This window comes from Onychomys torridus, chromosome 21 (genome assembly GCF_903995425.1).
Source record: "Onychomys torridus chromosome 21, mOncTor1.1, whole genome shotgun sequence".
Classification (NCBI taxonomy): domain Eukaryota; kingdom Metazoa; phylum Chordata; class Mammalia; order Rodentia; family Cricetidae; genus Onychomys; species Onychomys torridus.
Genome location: NC_050463.1, coordinates 28,661,464 through 28,680,676, shown reverse-complemented (window position 1 = coordinate 28,680,676; position 19,213 = coordinate 28,661,464). Strand labels below are relative to the sequence as shown.

Below are 19,213 nucleotides of genomic sequence, written 5' to 3'. Positions count from 1 at the left end.
TAATAAAATGGAATCCAAAGTGTGCGATGAATTCCAAATGGAGGCCAAACTTCCAATCTTAATTTAATAGTCATTTCTTGCCTAAATCCCTCCACCCCTGACAAGAGCTGCTATCATTCCTCTGTGTATTTTTCTTTTAAATTTTGTGTGTGTGTGTGTGTGTGTGTGTGTGTGTGTGTGTGCAGGAGCATGCCACTGTGTACATGTAGAGGTCAGAGGGCAGCCTTAGGTATAAGTTCTCACCTTTCAACTTTGAGTCAAGGTCTCTTGTTTGCTGCTGTGTATGCCAGGCCAGCTGAGCCATGGAGATTTCTGGAGATTCTCCTGTCTCTGCCTCTGACAGCCGTGTAGGAGATTGCAGATGCAGTACTATGCCTGGGTTTTCCATGGGTTCTTGTCTTAGCTAGGGCTTCTGTTGCTGCAATAAAAACACCGTGACCAAAAAGCAAGTTGGGGAGGAAAGGGCTTATTTGGCTTATACTTCCACATCATAGTCCATCATCCAGGAAGTCAGGATAGGAACTCAAGCAGGGCAGGAACCTAGAAACAGGAGCTGATGCAGAGGACATGGAGGGGTGCTGCTTACTGGCTTACTCCTCATGGCTTGCTCAGCCTGCTTTCTTATAGAACCCAGGACCACCAGCCCAGGGATGGCACCACCCCCAATGGGCTGGGTCCTCCCCCATCAATCACTAATTAAGAAAATGCCTTACAGCCTTGCCTATAACCATCTTATGGAGGCATTTTCTCAATTGAGGCTCCCTCCTCTCGGATGACTCCCATCTTGTATCAAGTTGACATAAAACTAGTCAGCGTAGTTCTAAAGATTCAGACTCAGGTCCTCACACTTGCCAAGTGCCCTACCCTTTGAGCCATCTCCACAGTCCTCTCTGGGTTAATTCATTGAACTTCAGAGCGGTGCAATAGTTGGTCAACCAGCTTAGCGGAGAGTAAGAAGAATGGCCAGGACAAGGGTTTATGCACTTCTGTTTCTTAATGACTATCACTAAGATTTTTTAGGTGTCTATATGAAACCAGGACAGTAGCTACACCTGGGACCAGTGTCTACAGCTGGAGGTGCCTTCTGCTGTCAACACACCCAAGTGTCATAGTGTGCCCTTGGTTCTAAGGCTCTCAAGCTGCCTCCTCTGTAAAGAGGGATAAGTATATACCCTTCCCGGGGCTGTATGTAGATGGGTATTCATGCCCTGAGCTGAGCTACTACAGGGAATTGGAGGTGCCAGCCCCCTCTACTCCCCCACCTTGTTTCTTAAAGCTGGAGAAAGCGCACTCAGAAATTCTGAGTATATAAGAACTGTTAATCTCCAGCTCACACACATTCAGCCCCCAGGACCACTTATTATGGTGTTTAAATATAGATTTTAGAATATGGCGTGGTGAAGGATGCCCGTGATCTCAGCACCTAGGACTCTAACCAAGGAGGATCTTGATTTCCAAGTCAGCTGGGGTTCTCTAGTGAGACTCTGTCTCACAGGGGGAAAAAAAAAGGCCAGCTTTTTCTCCAGTGTTCCTGCCTACATGTAACTGTCTCTTCATCCCGTGAATGTGCTTGAGAACATCTGTTCATTGTATCTGTACTTAAGGGAGTTCTCTGGAACCTTCTCATTTTCTCCAGGTTACCTTGAGAAAGATAAGGGTGTTTATGTTGGCATGCACAACCAAAAGAGAACATGGGTATGGGTGGAACATATAGTCAATCATAGATGGAGATGTGGATATTTTTGGCTAACAAGTTGATTTTCCTTTGCTATTGTACTCAGGCCAAGGAAGCTCCAATTACTTCAAGACTTTCCTGGAGTAATTAATTTACCTGGACAGCCTTCCTCTCCTCCCTTCCTGTGAGTCCCTTCTCAGGAACTTGTTCTTCATTATCCAGAGGTTGTTAAGCCAGGGAGTGTCTGTTCAGGAAGTAGGCTGTGTCAGGGGTACACAAAGACGCAGGGGCTGAAGGAAATGGAGAGCACGCCCATGTGTCCTCACTTTCTCGGATCCTCTTCTGAGGGATGCTCTGTCCTAGGCAGATCTTAGAAATGTCCACAGAGGTAAGAAGGACAAAGGAGAAGAAAGAAGAGGGTCCTCAGGGCAGTGATGACAAAGCCCTCACAAGTGGAATTTGCTTTTTTTCCCCCCTGATTTTTCAAGACAGGGTTTCTCTGTGTAGCTTTGGAGCCTGTCCTGGAATTCACTTTGTAGACCAGACTGGCCTCGAACTTACAGAGATCCGCCTGCCTCTGCCTCCCAACTGCTGGGATTAAAGGCATGGACCACCACCGCTCAGCTGAGTGGAATTTGCTTTAAAGACTGAAAAGCATAGTGGACCCAGATGGCTTGGTGGCACTGAGGACATGGAGCATTTAGAGAGGCAGCTCTGGTCAGCGGGTGTCATGGCTCATATGGGTTGTTCATTGGTAGTTGTCGATTGGTATACCTGGGAAGAGGGAACCTCAGCTGAAGAATTGCCTCTCTCAGATTAGCATGTGGGACGGTCTGTGGGCATTTTCTTGATTGTTAGCTGATGTAGGCGGGTCCGTCTCACTGTGGGCTGGTACCATTCCTAGGCATGAGTCCAGGAGCAGGCCAATAAAATCACGATTTTTTTCTGTGGCCTCTGCTTCAGCTCTTGCCCCCAGGTTCCTGGCAGTGGGGAGGCACCCCTCTCCTGGACCATCTCTGTGAGTCTGTGCCTTTGTGCATCATTAGCTTCAGATAAGGAGCCACTCCATCCAAGCATCTAGAGAGTACCAGATAAGGGACCCTGCCCTGAGACTGGGCTTCAGTTACACACTGGTCACACTGCTCCTGTGGCATTCACAGCCTGGTGCTGTGTGTAAGGACCACCCTGGGATGCTCTTAGATGAAGACACAAGGGCCATGTCCTGTTTTGGGGGGGGGGGTTTACTGGGTGAGGTACTCTATGTGAGAGAAGGTGAAGTGAAGGAATGGTAGTATGCTGGAGCAGGCTTCCGCCTGCCCATCAGAGCCGAACGTGAACTTCCAACTTGCCTTTGGCATGCTTCAGAATCCACCATGGTGAGAATATTTACACTATGGCAGCTGAAGAGCTGGGAGCCACGGCAGGTCAGTCTTTATAGAGCCAGCAACCAGAACACCTCTGTGCAGTTACGTCTATGGCCACCACTCATTGAATTTAATATTCACAATAACTTTTAATTAAGTAACCAACATTTGATAAGTGTAGTGATTACTGTTACATTGCTCTCAAATACCCCATGAGAGTATGTGGTGGTCATTATCCCGGTGTTAACAGTGGCTTCAAGAGGACATGCTACCAGGAATTGGCAGGCTTGACACTGAACCCAGGCTCGACTCCTCTCTGTGCTTTTCCTACCACGGCAGACAGTGCCTTGACAGTCAGATATCTGGGACTTAGCTGGTATCCTTGTCACACAGGTTAGAGAGACCAAATCTGATCCCATTCTCGGATGTCTGATAACAGGAAGTTTCCCCCGAGGCCGGGAGGATTTGTCTAATAAATGACCCCCATACTCTGCTTATTTTTATACACTGACTTATTCTCAGGCTAACTTCAGGGCCTAAATAGGCAGGCTCAACAGAGGCCTCCAATCCGGAGGGTTTATTTTTTAAGGGGTCCAGGAAAATGTGTCCCATGGAAAGAGGGGAATAAGAACTTTTAAAAGCTACCCCCATTAAGGTCTTAGCCAAGACCTTGGGGACTTCCAAATATGTCACGAGTGCTGGTTTGAGGGAGCCTTGGGTGTGTTTCAAGAGTATGAGGAATTTATGTCACATGGAAAAATCTCAGTACCGAGGAGCTGTTTCTAAAATGGTGCCAATAGTGGCAGGCTTGAGTAGCACATGACTACTGCCTGCTGTCAGATGGTGGATTGTGAGGAGGAAAGAGAAGATGCTCAAGTCACCGGGTGTCTCTTTCCATACCTCTAGTACTTGTTGGGATAAACAGCTAAGTGAAAAGCTGGCTGAGTCGTGAAAAAAAATCACCATGGAGGATCTTTTTGAGGTAGAAGTTTCCTTTATATTTGGAATTGGGGAATCTCAGACTGTTCCACGTACATGTGGTGTGTCCCCAGAGCCGTGATGGAGGCAGTCCTCACTCCAGTATAGTCGGGAGGTGGGACCTGTGTCGAGGTTGGGAGGGCTCTGTGAATGCTCTTATTCTTTTTTTTTTTTTTTTTAAAGTAAGAGATTTTCTATTCATTTTACATACCAACCACAGATTCCCCTGTCCTCCCTCCCCCTACCCCCCAGCTTTCCTCCTCAACCCACCACCTCCTCCAAGGCAAGGTCTTCCATGAGGAGTCAGCAGAGCCTGGTACATTCAGTTGAGGCAGGTCCAAGCCCCTCCTCCCTGCACCATGCAAAGTGTCTCACCCTAGGCACTAGGCTCCATAAAGCCAGCTCATGCACTAGGGACAGGTCCCGGTCCCACTGCCTGGGGGACTCCTAAACGGTTCAAGATCAATAGCTGTCTCGCTTATCCAGAGGGCCGAATGCTCTTGTTCTGGAGGGAGTTAGTTATGGCAAGGGTGGGCTCACTTAGGATGAATTCAGCCCCCTTGCTTTTCTCACACATACGTGCTCTCTCGTCCTTCTGTCATGGAATGATGCATCAAAAGGCCCTTTCCAGATGCTGCCTCCTCCATCTTGGATTTCCCGGCCTCCAGACCAGTGCGGAACAAATCTGTTCTTCCTAAGTTACCCAGTCTCTGGCCTCCTGTTATAGCCACACAAGACCGAAGACAGGTACCCACTCTGATGGCCACACTCGGAATTTCGGTTTCTGTCATACTCTCTGATTTCCATGTGGAAATTTCCACACAGGTTGTCAAATGGTACTTCCTTTACTTTCTGAACAATGCCCTATGTATTGGTCTGTGTTTGTTTGTCTTTGTTTTTTTGGTAGACAGGGTTTCTCTGTGTAGTTTTGGTGCCTGTCCTGGAATTCCTTCTGTAGACCAGGCTGGCCTCAAACTCACAGAGATCCGCCTGTCTCTGCCTCCCGAGTGCTGGGATTAAAGGTGTGCGCCACCACCGCCCGGCTTGGTCTGCTTTTTGTTGTCACGAAAGACCCTTTCCTCACTTATGAGCACACCCCCATTTCTCCACGTCCCCCCTTCATTACATCTTGTGGCATCTTACCCAGGCCGCTAGCTTCTCTGGACATATTTCCAGAAAGGAGCTAGTAAGTGAATCTACTGAGCTAAGCTCTTACATACCTCACTCATCCATCCTCCTGACTGCACATGCGACCCAGAAGCCCTTATCCCTATTTGACAAATGAGGACCCGGAAGTCCAGCGGGAACCGACTTTCTGGAGATGACACACCTGTGGGTAACAAGAGGGGGTACTGGGAGCCTGGTGGTCTGCTGCAAAGCCCATGCTGTGCACACCTCCTGCTGGGACACAGTGGGAACATCTAGAGAGTGGCTGTGTGGGTTATATGCTGTGATGGCTGCATATAACCATGGGCCTGGCGTCTGTCCTCTGCGGGCCTGAAATAAGTTCTCATCTCTTTCCCTAACATGCATAGAGATTATGCAGTTAGGAAAGACATCTTAGTAGATAGTCCTAGAGATTTTCTGCAATATGACAGAAATTTAGTTGCCTTTGCTTTTTCTCTTCTGAATTTTCTTGAGATGAACGGGTTCTTTTGTCATAAGAAATAAAGAAACATTATAATTTAAAAAAAAAGTCTCTATTTTTGAGTCAGAGTTTTGCTATATGTAGTCTGGCCTGTCCTTGAACTTGCGATGTAGCCCAGGCCGGTGTCTAACTCAGAGTTCTGCTTCTATCTCCTGAGTACTAAGATTACCACCGCTCTAGGGGAAACAAGCCCTTTGACTGACAGCTGCCCTTATCTGCAGGAGGAAGGACAGAAGCCGCTGGAGCCTGAGCCGAGCTCCTATTGGTGGAAGCAGAAGACAGTTAACTCAGTCTTTCAGAAAGCAGCACCCCCTAGCCCCCACCTGCCAAAAGCCACCACAAGTGACCTGACGGGGACTCACACCAGGAACCAGAACCTCTAGGTAGCAGGTTTCTCTCTGCGTCTTCCTGGCTCCACTACATCCTAAACAAACTTCTCAACCACAGACCTTCCCTTGTGCAATAAGAGAGCGTGGAAAAAAATGTATGGATCACAGACTCCTGGTTAATGACTCTCTAAGCGTGGCGACATTTCCCCTAAAGTGCTTCCAAATATAGAAGACTTGCTTAATGGCGAACAGGGCTCTGAGGGGCTGCTGCTGGTAATGGGATCAGAATGAGAAAGAAGAAGAAATTCCCAACCCCCAGGATGCCCGACCCTGACTCCCGGGCTGCTGTGCTAATAGCAACCTCACAGCTGTGCCTATCCAGGGATTCTTTAGACATGTGGAAGGATTCAAGCAGGAAAGTAAACCTACTACTTCTTGTAAAAGCGACTGTCAGAACCTTAGAGTAAACTGTATTTCTCCTGGCTATTTGTGGTAGAAAATATCACCAGCCATACTGTTCTGTGTCTCCAAAGGAGTTTAGTCTTAGTTTGTTAGTGGTTGTTAAACACACACCTCTGGCACTTTTACCACCCCCGCCCCCCAACCACAGACCTGATGGACCCAAGGAACAAATAGAAACCAGCCTCCATCACATGGACTTGGCTGAGTGTGATTAAGGCCTGTGATCACCAGGTCGCCTTGTAAAACTGAAGGCTGCTTCCAGGCCTCCTGCGGAACCATCTTTAGCTTCTTGACAAGTGTGAGGCCCTCATCTCAGTGGCCAAGGAAACCCATTGGGGTGCAGGAGATGGGAGGTCTTGGGAAACTCGCTTTTCTTTATTTTCAAATTTAATTTTATTTCATTTTTATTTACATATATGCATATATGTCTCTGTGAGTGTATTAACATCGGGTACAAACAATAGGGAAGACCCTGAGAGTTCAGTTCTGGGTTGGATTCAGTCCTGATGGTCTGTGCAAACAGGGCCCTTTGCATTTCAATGGTGCCTCCATGAGTGTCCCTGGTGATGGGGCATCAGAGTTTCATTCCAGAGTTTCTTGAAAGACAGATGTGCTGGCTGAGGGAAGAATGAAGAAATACAGAAATACTTCCATCTTAGGTTAGCTGGCTATTGAATAAGACTGCACCCTCCTTGTTTAAGGATGTGCTGGCGTAGAGATTGAGGCCTCTAGTTGACACACTTACTTATCTATCTAGACTATATCAAAACTCGGAGGACAGAAATATGCCCATGGATAGCTTGGGGTCAAGAGATCAAAGCCCACATAGACAGCTTCAAGGAGTTAAAGGTATTGGTAGTCTGGGGATACCTGGAGACAGAGGGTGATATGCTGTGAGCACTCTCTCAGCCTTTGCTTTTCACTCACCTTGGCTTCAGGAATTGTTTTTTCAACATCTCAGAAAAAAAAAAAAGTTCCTAAGAAATCAGATGTTATATCTCACTCACTCTGCATTATTAACCAGGAGCCACATCTCTTTCCTTAGGTTTAAGCCAAAACAGTCCAGAAAAGACTAGGTCAAGGGTGTACCTCTAAAGGCAAGTAGCCTGGTCCCTCACTGGAGTTGTGTGTAACTGTAGCAGAGGAATCTGGTTCCAGAAAAGACTGAGCAGGCATGCTATTCCTATCCAGCATGGCACCTCATGGAACATGCAAGGTGGGCTGTGGAGCTGAAGGGGTGAAGAGAAAGCAATGGGAAGATAATGTGGGGCTGGAGGGGGGGTGGGCCTGGGAAGGGTGAGGAATGGGGGTCATTCCATAGCACAAGCAAGCTAATTGAAAGGACATTTAGTTCTGCACTTGAACTGAAGTGCCCTGGGCTCTGCGTTCCTTGCCAACTTCCTATCAACCCTAACTAATAACTTTTCCTCTTTAAATTCTGTCTGGGTGAGTTGGCAAAGCGTAGCAACACTTTGTGTTTATGTGTGCTTGGTATAGCTGGAAAGATTCCTAGGAATTCTGCCCTCCCACCCCACCCCACGCGCCGCTTGCCGCATCTTCTTATCTATAAAGATCTATTCAACCTGAAGCCTCTCTTAATGGCTAGCTGTGGTAATATCCACTGGTGATAGCTGTGTCTTGGTTCATTGTATCTTTCAACTGCGGATTCTAGCTGTGAGCCGCTCACCATCTCAGGAGGGAGCGCAGGCCTGATGAGGTGGTTGGTGGCCATGGGGACATGGAGATGATCAGAGAGACTGCAAAACATGAGTGTTGAAGACTGCAACACACCACTCAGCCTTCTTACCTGCAGCTGTCCTTCTGCTGGCTGCCGAGGGTTTGATGCTGGAATCCCCGAACTGAGTCCCTTCCTGAGCATCGCCTTGCCCGAGGGCCCTATCTAACTTGAAGCTGCACTTCTTCCCACAGTGGCCTGGAAGGATTCAGGGGTCAAATAAAGGCCCCACAGTCTCACCTCAGTTGAGGATAATTCTGAAGCTCCTGCCAAGTTTGGTGGCTTCTGTAGGGACTGTACCAAGTGTTCAGCCTGACCCTGTGTTTCCATCACTAAGTGGCATTGCAGGGAGCATTCCAGAGAGTGCCCATCAAATGAATTTCTTCTACCTCAGCATCTACCGTGTAGGATGTGAAGGATTTTTCCCATCAGCACTAAAGCCGGTGTATGTATTGAGCAAGGTGTCAATAACCAGGCTCCATGGAGTCCAGTCCCAGAGCTAAGCTACAATGATGTCAACTAGTCTTCAACCAGAGCTTGGATTAGTCTATCAGGATCAAGATTTGTTATTACAAATTTACAGGAAAGCCATGTGAGATCCATTTGAGGAAAATGTAGAACATCTGCACATATATACAGCTAGTAGGATGGTTCAGTGTTTTATTTTTTTTAACTCTTTACTATTTTGGGGGGGGGGGTGCCACCCAGCTCAGTAATCACTCAGAGGCTTATTATTACTTATGAATGCCCAGCCTTAGCTTGGCTTGTTTCTACCCAGTTTTTCCTAAATTATCTTATCTACCTTTTGCCTCTGGGCTTTTATCTTTCTCTATTCTATATACCTTACTTTACTTCTTATTCCATGGCTTGCTGTGTAGCTGGGTGGCTGGGAGGCTAGCCCCTGGAGTCCTCCTCTCCTCCTTTTCTCTCTCCTCAATCTCTTTTCCCCCAGATTTCTCCTCCTATTCATTCTCTCTGCCTGCCAGCCCTACCTATCCTTTCTCCTGCCTAGCGATTGGCCATTCAGCTCTTTATTAGACCAATCAGGTGTTTTAGACAGGCACAGTAACACAGCTTCACAGAGTTAAACAAATGCAACATAAAAGAATCCAACACATCTTTGCATCATTGAACAAATATCCCACAGCACAAACAAATGTAACAGATATTAAAATAATATCCCACAACAGTTTAGGTACCTGTACAATTCAGGGTGAGCTGGGATGCATACCCAGATCCAGGAGACAGGGGCTATAGCCAGCATTATCAGGCTCCCCACCCCCACCCCCACCCTATGTGGAGACAGTGCCTATTTTTTCTTCCCTGGCCCATGAGTTAGCAAAATTACTTCTCTGGTGTCTCCAAACTCCTAAAAGTACAATAATTACTGCCATGTAACAGCACACAGCTTCCTGTTGTGTGACATGGCATCCTGATGTTTGACCTATAAATCCCTAAATGTCTCTTCTAATGCCTCCTATTCCCAGAAAACCCAGGGCCAATAGGGTGTTTATGATGAACACACAGTTACAGAGCCTGGGAAATCCCAAGACCTGCAGTTAGCGAGATGGAGACCCAGGAGGGTCAAAGCTGAGAGGCCAAGCTGAGCCTCAAAGCCTAAGAACCAGGAGTGTCTCTCAAGTCCAGTCCAGTCCAAAGTCAGCAATTGCAAGACCCGAGAAGAGCTGATGTTTCGGCTCAATCCAGAGTCGGGAGAAGAAGAGTGTCCCTCAGGCAGAGGGAGCTGGCTCTCAGTAGGTTTTTCTGTTGATTAAATCAATGTATAGACTAGAAGGACTGGGAAGAAGCCAGTATAGAAATTGGATTCTATTATAAACCGTCTAAACCTATAACATATACTGATAAGGCCCTCCACCGAGCACAGCAGAACACATTCTTCTCGTGTACCCATACTGTTTTTCCAGGATAAATCATATAGTAGCCCATAAAATAAGCCTCAATAAATTAAAAAGAATTGGATACTATGCTCTCTAATCACAATGGATGGCTTTAGAAACAAAGCATTTAGAAAAATCAGAAACATTTGGAAATTGGACAACGCATTTCTAAATGACCAAGGAGTCAATATAAAATACAAAAGAAATTAGAAAATACTTTGAGATAAACCAAAATGAAGATACAACATAACAAAACTCATGGGATGCAGTTTATATAGCATAAACACCTATATTTTAAAAAGAAAGAGATCATATCCTTGAAGTTTCATTTTAAGACACTCTTAAAAAGACACAGACTAAACAAACCAAAAGTAAGAGGAAATGAAAGAATTATAAATTAGGAAATCAGGGGCCTGGAGAGATGGTTCAGTGATTAGGAGTGAGTGCCGCTTCTCCAGAGGACTTGAGTTGGGATCCCAGTAGCCACATCAGGTACCACCTGGAACTCCAGGTCTAGGGAGACCTGACATGCCCCCCCAACCCCGCCCAGCTTCTTCAGACACCTGTGTTCACATGCATATACCCACATACACCATAATTAAAAAGAAATATTCACAGTAGAAAATCGACAGAGCCAGAAATTGGTTCTTAGAAAAAAACTGACAAAATAGATAAAGTTTTTTTTTTTTTTAAAGTTAAATTGACTAAGAAAAAGAAAGAGAACACTACAATTAATAAAATCCAGGGAATTAAACAGAAATATTGCCATCAATTTTACATAAATGAAAAAGGAAATCTGTGAACAGCTACATGCTAATAAATTCTATAAATTGGATGACAAATTCCTATTTTTAAAAAAAGAGACTTATGGCCATAAAGCGATTGAATAAAAATAGTCTTTTCAGGCTTAGATGGCTTCACAGGTTCCTATGAGTCCTGGACCACTCTGTGTGACCATACAAATATGAGGAAACGGGGGCCTCACTGAGAGTTGTTTTGGAGACCTGTACCAAAGTCAACCTGCTTACAGGAAGGGGGACTATTTGGATATTGGAAGGGGACCAGCCAGAGGGCAGAGGAAGGTCAAAGGGAGGTAGCGAGGGGAGCAACTGCCAGCAAAAGACAATGGCATGTGCATGAAAATGTCACAATAAAGCTCACTATTTGGTATGCTAATGACAACAAAAGTGAGGGGAAAAAAAATCTGCTTATACACAATAAACAGAGTTTTGGGCACGAAGCTGGCAACTTCCTGAAAGCTGCTGGAGGTTTTCTGTGTTTAGGCTTTGTGTCTTGGTAAATACAGAGGGTTTTTGAAGGAGTAACACGCTAAGCTAAGTGCATTAGTCGCTTACGTCTTTGTAAAACCCATGACCCGAGAGATATGGGCTGGAGTGATGTGACAGAGAAAGGAGATATTTCAGAGTTAAAAACTGAGGATGTGTGGGCACGGCTGGGTGTAAGATCAGATTTAGAAACTTGATTCACCCACTTTCGTAGTTTCCACAGCACCAGGCTTACTTCCTAGATAGTAATAGCCAAGTCTCCTCCAGGGGAGCTTTAATCTCCGCCCCTATCTGAAGCCATGGAGCTGTGATAACCAAGTCTGGGACAGGTGTCAGCAGGAAGGGAATAGGTTTGGGGGCAGCAGAGTCTTCGGAGAGCCCACAAATCACAGATGGGCTCTGCGGTGTAGTCTGCTGACCTCCTTCCTAATGACCACCCCAGCCACGGTCACCAGAAGACTCTGTCCATTTCCATAAATGTTATGCTTCTCGGGGCAGGAGAGATGGCTCTGCCGTCAAGAACACTTGATGTTCTTGCAGAGGACCCCAGTTCAATTCTCAGGTGGAGTGCCTGAGAGTCTTTGGAAATGCTGTATAAATATTGACATCATAGTTATTTTGACCCTAATAACCCAAGGCTACCACCAAAGGCAGAGGAGCTTAAGGGTCCAGCACAACTGGTCAGTCTGATAGTATTTCTCTTTCAAGTCAGAAGGCAAAAGATCCTATAAACACGGATGCAGGGATTTTGAATGAGTGAGCTGCATCACCAGTATGTTGGGAATGGAAACCATAAAGAGAAAGTATTGCATTCCTTGTATGTGGACATCTCTCAGCCTAGTCCCACATGTCAGGTCTTAGCTGGACCTAGGTGTAGCCTTCGGGTGAAATGTTTCATAGATTCGAGGGGCTTGCTCACCTCAATTTTTTTGCACACACTCATTTGACTAAATCTATTAGTGAAGGCTGTTGCTGGTTTAAGAAAAATGAGAGGTGTTCATCTCTGGCAAAGACTCCCAATTTGTGATGTTGGTGGTTTACCATGCTGAAGTTTCCAACTTAATTGGGAATGGTTGAATGTAATCTCGCTGTGGCTGTTAATTTAGTTGATTGGAATGGCTTTAATTTAATGGAAACAATCTTAGACTAATTAGCCAGTTACTCCACGTGCTAGCTTTGGTTTCAAGTTGGATCTGTTGGGTGCTTTCCCTCACCCAAGCTTAAAGCAAACTCCACAAAACACCAGGCTCCAGCTCTGGGTACATTTGGCGTCTAGACTTCAACCCAGATCCTCAAAATTGCTAATAGTTGTAATCAAAGCCAGCGTCTAGCTGATGCCTGAACACCGAGACTGAGTTTTGTTTTTCTAGCTGCATTTCCAATGACAAAATGTTGAAGGCGTATGTCTCCTGGCTGTTCCTAGGACATCTGCTAAGGTAAGAGGAGGGAATCACAACATTATAGCAAGAAGAAGTCAGCCCCCTCAGAATCATCCTCAACCAATCAAGTCATGCACTTCCCACTTTGGCATTTTATTAACGCTAGTGATTTCCAAGGTTGCTATTTTTCTGTCTGCTAATTCTTATGGGTTAGGTGTGTGTGTGTGTGTGTGTGTGTGTGTGTGTGTGTGTGTGTGTGTGTGTGTTTTTCCACTTTCTATGGGTTTGCAGGACTGCTTGGGCAGCTCCATGTTCCAAAACATTACAGGGCACAGATAAGCGACCATGTCAGTCATGTCCTATCTTAGTTTAGGGTCAGTATTACTATTGTTAAACACCATGACCAAAAGCAAGTTGGAGAGGAAAGGGTTTATTTCGCTTGCATTTCCAGATTGTAGTTCATCACTGAAGGAAGTCAGGGCAGGAACTCAAGCAGAACAGGAACTTGGAGGCAGGAGCTGAGGCAGAGGCCATGGAGGGGTACTGCTTACTGGCTTGCTCCTCATGGCTTGTTCAGCCTGCTTTCTTATAGAACCCAGGACCACCAGCCTAGGGATAGCACCACCCACCGTGGGCTGGGCCCTCCCCATGTATCACTAAATAAAAAACGCCCACCAGGTTTGCCTACAGGCCAGACTGATGGAGGCATTGTCTTAGCTGAGGCTTCCTCCCTCCTCTCTGATGACTATAACTTGTGTCAAATTGACATAAACCTGGCCAGCACACGTCCCAAGGCAAGAGCAGCCATCAGCTGCATCTGCATAGACCTGAGCCCCTGTGATCTGAGTTTTAGCCAGCGGTGGCAGCACCCTTCCATCTTGCATCTGAAGCTGCGGGTCCCCACACAAAGGCTTCCTCTACAGGGCCGCGATAAACTAGGGTTTGATTTTTTTTAATAAATAATTTTTCTTTATTATTACGTGTTTTAAATTTTATACATCAGCCATGGGTTCCCCTGTCCTCCCCCCTCCCGCCCCCACCCTTACCTTCCCCCCAATCCCTCCCTTCCATTTCCATGTCCTCCAGGATCAAGGCACCCCTGGGGATTCATTTAAACCTGGTAGATTCAGTACAGGAATAGGCAGAGTGCTCGAGAGGTCCCCAGAAATCCACAATGATACATCCTCTGTAGTCTGCTGGCAATGGTTGAGAGAAAGCCTGATCTGACCTAGTCTGGTGATCAGATGGCCAAACACCCTGACAATCGTCTTGAAACTCTCATCCAATAACTGATGGAAGTGGACGCAGAGATCCTCAGCCAGGCCCCAGGTGGAGCTCCAGGTGTCCAACTGTCGAGAAAGAGTAGGGTTTGATTTTAAGTTGCAAATCAAATTTGGTCGGTTTAGCTTCAGTGAGAGAACTCTATGATTGCACACGTTGGAGCTTGGGCTACCCCACTCTCTTGTCAGTCAATCTCATGGGTGTTTTTACTTACACCCCCACCCCAACCCTCTGTGCACATCAAGCTGGCTCCTACCAGCAGCTCAGGTGCGGGCAGATCTTGACTCTGCCTGGGAAATGGGATCTTGAGTTAGCGCCTTCGCTGCAGAGGTGAGATGAGGTTGCATGTGACCAGCAGCAACAGGAGGTATTTCACCAGCCACCCTGTGGTCTTTGTGGGTGAAAACTGCTCTTTTTAATTCCGGCTTTCACTGGGCCATTGTCGCATTTGAAAATTCAGTGCTTAGCTTGCGCAGAGTTGGAGAGCTAAGGATGAACTCTTCACTCTCTTGTGAAAAAACTAGCCTCATTTCATTTACTTGTTGTTCAACAGCCAGTTATAAAACATATCCAGGACCTAGATAGACTAGTGTTTCCAAAATAACTCCACTTAAAGAAAATGTGATGTTTTCCGTAAAGGCAATTTATTAATTATATGTTAAATCTGGTCTGAATGCCATTGATTGTTTTGAGTTCGGGTCCATGCAGTTCTGTTGGCTTCCTAGAGGGCTGTGACACTACTCACTACTCCTTGTCCTGGGCAGGGACTTTTTCTCCAGTTTTATAGAGAAGGAAAATGATGGACAACTTGTGGCTTTCTGGATTTATTCAGCACACAGATACTTGGAGTTGACAATCTGAAACAATTTCAACCTCTGAGTTTTAAAAAAGATTCATTCTGACAATTTTACACATGCCTATAATGTAATTGGGGTTCTTGTGAACAGAGTGAGTTAGGGCAGACCTTCTCCATCCCAGACCATTTGAGCTAGGAAGGCCACCCTTTTACCCAATGCTGAAGGACAGTTTTTGTTTTAGACAGGGTCTCACTATGTAGCCCAGGCTGGCCTTGAACTCACAGAGATCTGCTTGTCTCTGCCTCCCAAGTGCTGGCATTAAAATGTGTGCCACCATGCCTGCTCTTTCTAAGTATTCTATTCCTTTATATCTAATTCCAACTGTAGTATGAGGCTTGGCAGGTAGTTGAACTAGATTCTAACTCAACCCTGGAAACCATAGCCACTTCCAGGATGGTATGTGATCAGGCATTCTTGGTGAGGGAAGAAGGTAAGTGACCCTTCCAGACAGCCCACTTCCTCTAATGGGAGGGTGAGGAGAATGTGAAGGGAATGTGGGTCCCTTCATTGTTCCAGAAGCTTCGTTTTGCCCTTGGAGACCTCCAACATCAGTTTTGCCACATACCCAGGGAAAAAGACTACTTGCCTAGCAGTGCCTAGAGTCAGTTTGCAGCCTGGGAAGGTTTGTCCACCTCAAGGCTGTGCACCTCTGTGGCCAGAGTGACAGCAGAATGTGCTGGCGGTGCCATATTCCTGTGGCCTTGCAGACTGGCAGCCTCCCTTTCTTTGCTCTTTGTGGTCCTGTCCCTTTGCTCCCTGTCACTACACGAGACCCTTCATTTTTGAGAAAACCAGGGGTGGCTTCACATCATCCCTCCTAGACTTTATGTGGATCAAGAGGGCTGGCATTGAGACCCTGCTCCATAGATACACAAGGGAACACAAGGGTAGGCATTGTGTAGCCATGGCTGGCCAGGAACACATTTTGAGCTGTGTTTCTATAGAGACTAGATGTTTGTCCCGCTCCCTCCAGGGTATGGGCAAGGTTGTAATCCTCTTCATGATTACATTTGTAAGATGTGATCCTGCCGTCCACTTAATCTGGGTTTTCTGGGTACCTTTTCCTGGGATCATCAAGTCAGGCTGTTTCTTTGCGTGATTTGGCTTTGGCCTTCCGGGCCTTGCTCCTGAAGTCAGCTGCAGCTGGACCTGGAGAGCCTGGAGAAGGACTGGGCTCCATCTGGGACAGTGGGACCCTGTGTACTCCACATCCAGTGTGGTCCGGTCTGAGCTCACCAGGCTCTTACCACCTGCAGGTCCTGGAGCAGGTCTGCAGTCTCACGGTCTCATGGGATTTTTGCCAGAGCCTGTGGCTGAAAAGGCACAGCATGTCTGATAGGCTTTGACCAGGCAAGAGCCTCTCAGCGGGTGGAACTGGGACAGTAGGTGGCTTCCCTTCCAAGCCTCCTGCAGCCATTTGATTTCATTCTCAGGGACGTTCATGCCCAAGTCCAAGCCCAGGCCTCAGAAGGCCCAGCATGTTGGTCTCTGAGTTCACACCAGACAGTAGAGGCCTGGCTTTAGCTCTGGAGTCAGAGATGCACATCCTGCCTCCCTTAATCTTATAATGAGTCCCTACTGGTTGGAGAGTCCCTTGGGGGTCATTTTGAAGCCAGTACCAGTTATTGTAATAATTATAAGGCTGGGGTAACATGTGTAGGTTCTGGACTTTGAACAGTCAGGAATCAAATCTCAGTGCCACCTAATGGTTCCGGGGTCTGCTGGGGCACGCACCAATCTTTGTTTTTGCAGGTTGTACACTCAGGATAGCCTGGGTTCTTCAGCCATATAACACAGACAAGGCTAAGGTGTGAAGTGAGCTGTGGAATGCAATGGGAGCGGCCTCACACTGTGTGTGGCAGTCGGGAGGCACCCAATAAATACTCGCCATCACCACGCAATGATACTTCTTTAATCATTAAGGATCATTGGGGGTTTTATTGGAAGCAAAGTAAACATGTCTGCTTCTGGGTCCCCCAACCCCTCTGGGAAGCCAGACCACGTTCATAAATGCCAAATACCACATCCACCTGGTGGCTGCATCCCCAGATCTCTCATCAGGAACCTGGGAGGAAATGAAAAGGCTTGTAATTCATAAACCAAGGCTCCTCATGGGGGGGGGGGGGGGGTGGGGAGTGGGGAGAGGGCAGGAGCGGGCAGCACACACTTGGGGGTGTTACATGGGCAACTCGAAAACAAAGCAGGACTTTGTCCTGTGGCTTGGCTTGGCTTTGTGTCCTAATATTTAATTAATTTTGAAATTTCAAATAAAACATTAAAGTGTGAAATGTTTGCATCTAACAGCAAAGCGAGCCCATGTGGAAGAGGTTGAGAAAGTACCTATGTTCTTTAAAATGCAGCCAAGCTCACAGGAACATGACAGGTAGAGGGAGCCATCCGCCCAGCACCTTTCCGCCCCCCCCTCACTTCCCCCCCCCCAATATCCTCACAGCCCCAAAGTAGCAGCAGGCAGGTGGAACCTTCGATGTCTGCGTAATTGGAAAAAGCTGGCCCTTGCACCGGGTGCTGTGTACCAGAATCTCTCTTTTTGCTTTATTTTTATTTATTTATTTTTTTAAATTACTAAAATTTATTTAAACTGCTACAGCAAGAAATTATGGTACCATGTAATTAAATGAACAAACATGAATCTTTTCCCCTGAGTTCTACCTGAATGTGAGGGTGGGAAAGGATCTGCTATAAAGTATACTTTTAAACCGACTGTGGAATGCTAAGATTCCACTTTGGCACTAAAGTCTCTGTGGATAATAAGCCCACCTACCCAGAGAGAGGCTGATTAGGAGGCAGACCCAGGGTAGCAGGCACTGGTGGTTACACTCAGTTCCTGGGTCTTAGGATAGGGGAGGGTGAGGCACAGGATTTAGCCTCATGGCAAATGTACAGTGCTCATGTTTCCTTGATGTTTTCTAAAAAATTTGGAATAAATTCTCACTGTTCCTCTTTCATGTAAGTCTTCTAGAAATCTCCTAAAAACAACTTGAGACCCTCTTGGGAAGGTTGCCTGAAACCCAGAGGTTACTTTGGATTCTACCTCAAAATGAAGACTAGCGTTTGCTTTTTATGCAATTATGAACTACTGGTTGAAGGCGTCTTAGTGGGTATAAGGACAAAGACCCCACATGGGAGTAGATTTCAGTGGAACTGACAATTCCTGTTTTCATTGTTTCTTCCAGAACATCTGCATGTGCCTCTACTGGATCATGGACAGCTTTCTCCTCAACCCAGGGCCCTTGGGATTAAGGTTCCCACCTTATGAGGTCAAGGGATTGCACACCACACAGTAAGCACGTGCAATCTCCCTTTTGCTTTATAGTGTTAATGAATGGACCTTGAACAATGCTCCCCAACACCAATGGAAAGGCAATGCCCCTCCCTCCTGGGGCTGGCACTGCTACAGCTGTCCTGTAGGACGGGAGACGTGGATCCCTAACCCATTCTGAGAAGTCCGCTTGCCATTCTGGCTAAAGAAACCTCCTTGGTGAATCTCTCTTTCTACTTGAAAATTTTGTACCCTATTGGCAAAATAAAATTTGAGAAGTTAATAAAAGTGAAACAACAATACTCCTAGAAACACAGTGTGCAAGTGTCTGACTTACTGAGTAGTTACAGGCTGAATTTGAACAATTATGGTGCAGAACATTACTGCCTCTCCACAGGGTCTCTATCCTCCTTCCTTGTACTTAAACACTCCAGGGAACCGAGCCCAAGCTGGGCTTTCCTCAGCACTGAATTGTACTTGTTGAACTTACTATATGTAGAATCAGAGGGGGTGGTATTGGTTAGATTGGGTGGAGATGTGCTTGATTGGTAAAGCACACCTCTGGGTAGGTCTGTGTGGACAGTTCCAGAGAGGATCGATGAAGGGCAAAGGCTCTCCCTGAATGTGGATAGCACTACCCAATAAGCTAGGACCCTGGATGGAATAAAGGGTGGGGGGGGGGCGGGGAGCCGGCTAAACCAGGATTTGGTGCCTGTGTTTCCTGTTTACCTTGATGTGAAGTACTTTATTCTCCTCCTCCGTGCCCTCCCTTCATGAGGACTGAAACCTTGGAGATCATGAGTCAAACTCAATGATCAGTCTTTCCCCCTTAGGTTGCTTGTGTGGGACATTTTTGTCAAAAGCTGTAGAGAAGATTCTGAGATCAGACCAACTGCCTAGAAGAAGCATTTACCAGACAGGCAGCCCAGCAGAGGTTTAGACCAACTGAGACACCTGGGAAGGATACTCTCTAACCTGTTGAGTGGCCTGCAGGCTATACAGTGGACTCCAGGTTTCCAGTTTTGTGAGCTTTGGTGATGC

At 46.5% G+C, this 19,213-nt stretch overlaps 1 protein-coding gene across 4 annotated transcripts in view; it reads left to right on the top strand.

The window, feature by feature from the left end:
* Positions 1-18,464, top strand: part of Ttc27 (tetratricopeptide repeat domain 27) — a 166,145-nt gene extending 147,681 nt beyond the window's left edge. For all 4 annotated transcript variants that reach the window (XM_036171384.1, XM_036171383.1, XM_036171387.1 and 1 more), the window contains one exon: positions 18,087-18,464. In XM_036171384.1, coding sequence (XP_036027277.1) covers positions 18,087-18,153 — 67 coding nt within the window. In that variant the 3' untranslated portion in view covers positions 18,154-18,464. The remainder of the gene's footprint in view (positions 1-18,086) is intronic.
* The last annotated feature ends 749 nt before the right edge of the window (positions 18,465-19,213 follow it).